We start from the raw sequence: 4,699 nt of genomic DNA, 5'->3' as shown, positions 1-4,699 counted from the left end.
TCACTGCCGTTCTAATTACAGGCTGTTTGGTTCGCACGTTTGCTGTTTATAGGGTCGGCAAAGATTCTGTCCGTTCTACCACCTTTCTCTGATTTGTTGTCAACGAGATTGAATTTTACTGGCAGCTTTTCTGGCATTCAGAGGTGAGTATGCCCAATCCTTGCAGACATGTTTTACTGTTGTGTACCAGTTGAATTAATGGAGTGAATTCCAAAGTCTTATTTCTGATGTTTGGTCACTTGATTATCACATGGACGTAATATATGACTCCCTGCACTTTTGGAATCAAAGTTTTGATTAGATTACTTAGTGTGGAAACAGGCCCTTCGGCCCAACAAGTCCACACCGACCCACCGAAGCGCAACCCACCCATACCCCTACATTTACCCCTTTAACCTAACACTATGGGCAATTTAGCATGGCCAATTCACCTGACCCGCACATCTTTGGACTGTGGGAGGAAACCGGAGCACCCGGAGGAAACCCACGCAGACACGGGGAGAATGTGCAAACTCCACACAGTCAGTCGCCTGAGTCAGGAATTGAACCCGGGTCTCTGGCGCTGTGAGGCAGCAGTGCTAACCACTGTGCCACCGTGTCTCCCAAAATCTTGGAAATGCATCTGAAGACTGTCTTATTCTGTTTGGTTTTTAATCAGTTGCAAATTGAACGGAAATGGCTTCCTACGAAACGTGGAATTGCTGAGGAGGGAAGCGTCCATTTGCACAGCATATTATGAAATCTTACAGGAGACATCTGTAGAACCATTAAAGGAATCGGAAGGAAGGAAGGAAATGCAGCACTGTTTCCCCCTAAAATGATTTAACACGAGAGTCAATGGCCGACATTTTCAGCCGCAGCGGGAGTGGTGAGAGTGAGGACCCGGAGTTGTCAGGGAGGTAAATTTCCATTTAAAAGAACTTACCTCGAGAGTCTGCGGCCTCCAATTTCAGCAGCAGCGGGAGCAGTGAGAGCGAGGACAGGAGGCTGCCTGAAAGGCAACTTTGCCTGTAAAAAGACACGCCTCCAGATCCCAGGTCATCATAATATTTTGACTAAAGATTATATGCAAGATAAAGTTGTCGCAAGCAGACATATTTTGGTTTAACAACGTTTTCCTTCATGAGTCACTTCTTGCCCATTTAATTCCATGCATTTCGACGAACAAGTACTGGTACATCTCCAGGGACTGCTGATCACAATACAGGAGACAAAGTAGGAGAATTCAAGAACACAGCCTATTCGGACAACATGAGTAAATGAACACAAAAAAAGCAATGTAAAATTGATAATGCTGAAATCAAATGTAATTTTTCTGTGATTTTAATGTGATCACTATTTAAATGATTTATACACAAGTGACAGGGAAAATATGAACAATTTCTTCAGTTGCTGTCTGAATTTACATTGTGTCCCTGCATAAATAAATGGGTTGATGCAGGAACTCAAAAGCTGAAGCATAAACCCACCTTCTTCAAGAATAAAATTTGATTCATTGTAATTTGAACCTGAGAAATACCTGACGTTCGCAATTTGTACATTGAGGAACGTCAGGAGAACCAACAAATAGGAGAGGAGGAAACTGCCAGAGATGGCAAAGAGTAAAACAATGGATTTCTTCCGTTTCTCTATCTCTGGGTCACTTTGATTCTCTGCATTGCTCCTCAACCTGAGTCTCCTGCGAACTCTGCTGGCCAAAACGATGTGCCTGACAGTGAGGGCATTGAACAGCAAAATCAGAATGAATGGAAGACAAGGGTTTAATATTGCTATTATCCAGTCGAATGCAACCCAACTGCGTGAGGTATAATATATTGATTTGGGGCTGCAGTACCAAGGTACGTTGTTCTTGATAAAGAAAGGCTCGTAAATAAAGTACAAGGGGATGTTTCTGATGCAGCTCAGAATGCAGGTAGTTGCTGTAACTACAGCCGCGATTTTTTCAGTACAATATTTCATTTTCAGCTTCTGGCAACAAATGGCAATGAATCGATCAAAAGTAAAAGTGACAGTTACCCAGACAGAAGAATCTCTCACTCCATAGAGTAACGCAAGAGTGGCACTACAGACTGGGGTGATGGACAGAAATGTCATTGGAAAGTAAATGCGCACAATGCGGTTTATTATTACAGCTGTGATAATGACCAGGAGATCCGTCACCGCCATGGAAATCAGGTAATATGCAATGCATTTGGAAAGACCGCACCTGTCTCTTGACAGGATAATAATAACTGAAAGGTTAGCTATGAAAGAAAAGACATAATGAGTGAATATTGTACATGATATCGATAAGTGTGGATATAGCCTAAGAAAGACATGCACAGTCATTTCGCTATGCTCATCTTCGTGAAAGCAATTGCAAAGAGAAAAAAAAAGCATGTATTTTGCATTGAAAGTATTCTATTCACCTGCAGAAAAACGTCTGATTTGCAGAAAACACATTAACAATAATCGTGGCAATGAGGATGTATTCTCTGTTTTGACAATTTTAAAAAATAAATCAGGTTTAGGAAATTTATTCTATTCCACTATTGGAAAATTACTACAGAGCAACAAAAGAAAAAGTAAACTGAAACATTGATAAATTGACGAAGCAGAAATATTATGGTAATCAAGGAAAGTAAACCAATTTTAAAAATACAGAAGGCATTGAGAGTAATGCGTTTCATTTTAACCCTTATACGCAGGAAGGAATAACTTTAAAAGAAAAGAAAACTCGCTTCTAAATGAAAGACACCTGGGACTGCAACTGATAATGATCTTAAGCTTGTGACAGACAATAGTGCTATAGAAATCTATCTTTCACTCAGTTGGCAATGTAATCCTGTTTGATTCGAATGAGTTTGGTTTCTGATCCTTCTGCAAGACTTCAGTATAGACTGAGTATTGGACTTCCCAGAGTGTTGCATTTGCGACAAAACGACAATAAATGCTAGGTATGAAGAATAGCATTCGAATAGAAAATCTAACTGAACTGTCAGGAAACTATTGTTACTATTCCATCTCAAGCAACAAGCATCGCACCATAGTCGAACTACGCAACTTCAGCATTTGTGCAGATGTAAAACAAGTGATACGTTTGTAATGTGATAATTAATTGACAGTTGCTGTGCTCAAAATACTATCGAAATGCAATTCAGCAGTCATCCCACTGAGATAATTCATGGACAGTCACGGTTGTAGGAACACAACAACACAAGTGTTCTGAGTTCTGATGATAAAAATAAGTCACTAAAAGGGTGGAAAATTAATTTTACTCATGGAAAATAATTGCACTAACAACGTAAGGAAACTATGTCATTGAAAAGGAAAAATAGCAGTGTTATTCTAAATTAATATAGAAATTCATGGAAAATATCTTGTTCGTGAAATGGAACATCTATACCCTTTAAAGGAAGCTGAGACTTTCTAACCCATCGAACGCAAAGTTGCCATACTCTTACTAGACCATAGGGCTGTGGTTTGGCAGAGAGAAAACACCCCTGATGCTTTAACCTGAAGGCCATTCTGCTTCAGGCGAAATGAGAGGCTGAGAAGAAGAGTCAGTCATGTTAAACGCAGCCAGTGCAGGAATTGAACCAAAAACCACCAGTCAAGCCAACTGCGCTAACTGACTCATTCAAAGCTGCATAAACCCAAATAGACAATCCTATTGAAATTTCGCCATGTTATCGGACTGAATATCAAAACGATTGTGAGTTCATCAGGACAACAGAATTGCTAACCGAGAGAAGGAGTAGCCTGGTATGAGAAAATTAAAGAAGCTATTAAAATTATTTCTGTTCAGAAACTGACGAATATCCTTTACCTGGAAGCCCAATAGTTGCTAAGATTGGATAGTAAACATCAAACACGAGCCCTTTTGGCAACCCATGCATTTCTGTCTCAAGCAGCAGTTGCTTTCAGCACTACAGCAGATGATAGCTACATTTATAACTGATGCCAGACTCTAGGGAAACAATTAATTGCATTGGGCTTCCACAATAATTACTCTAATTGAAACAAGCAGATAAGAGATTCTTCTTTCCAGCTCACCTTAAACTTTGATGGAATTTATTCATGGACTCTGGCATTACTTTAAAGTGTAGTCTCTCTGGTTTTAAAAAAAAGAACTGAAACGCGAAACAGGCCGTTGCAAATTTGCATAAGAATATTTTGCATGAAAAACCCTTGTCTCTGAAAAGAAAATTGACCTGAGACCGTCTATTTAACAGAATGTGCGGTCACTTTTCCTCTCCTGATTATTATTCCGTCCGTGCAATCAGTGATTTGTTCCAAGGTGCTTTCAAGTTCCACTGAAACCGTACAACCACTTTAAAGCATCAGTCTGTGCAACGATTATGGGCATGTGCGTTATGTTTCATGCTCGTTCACAGAGTCAGTTACATTTACAAGTACTTCCAGTGCAAACTGGACCATGTGGTAACCGTTATATTATATTCTCATATGTCAAACACATCTTGATGAGATTGAATTCAACATCCGCTGTTCATATTCAGCAAACGTATTAGAATTGATATTTTAGACATTCTGTCTACGTATTTAGCATGGTTAAAGCCTGTTCAATGTGATTGCGTTCAGCATAAACTGGTTCAGTGCGTACTATTGTATTCTGTCCACATAGGATCATATCACTGTGGTTGCCTTCAGTCAGAGAGTTGTGTGGGGGAGGGTGGGGTTAAGTCTATTCATTGAACAT

At 39.9% G+C, this 4,699-nt stretch overlaps 1 protein-coding gene across 1 annotated transcript; it reads right to left on the bottom strand.

Moving 5' to 3' along the window:
- Positions 1-1,335: 1,335 nt before the first annotated feature.
- On the bottom strand, positions 1,336-3,878 carry LOC148143513 (sex peptide receptor-like). Its single transcript, XM_087975229.1, has 2 exons — positions 3,809-3,878; positions 1,336-2,243 (listed from the first exon to the last, which is right to left on the bottom strand). Exons 1-2 carry the CDS (start codon positions 3,876-3,878, stop codon positions 1,336-1,338), a joined length of 978 nt encoding a protein of 325 aa, XP_087831355.1.
- Between the last annotated feature and the right edge of the window lie 821 nt (positions 3,879-4,699).

The sequence above is a fragment of the Chiloscyllium plagiosum genome, unplaced genomic scaffold (assembly GCF_037043375.1).
Source record: "Chiloscyllium plagiosum isolate Xiang-an unplaced genomic scaffold, Cpla_swu_hap1 HiC_scaffold_27, whole genome shotgun sequence".
In the NCBI taxonomy this organism is placed as follows: Eukaryota; Metazoa; Chordata; class Chondrichthyes; order Orectolobiformes; family Hemiscylliidae; genus Chiloscyllium; species Chiloscyllium plagiosum.
The sequence above is the reverse complement of the archived record's forward strand: the minus strand, read 5'-3'. Positions and strand labels throughout refer to the sequence as shown.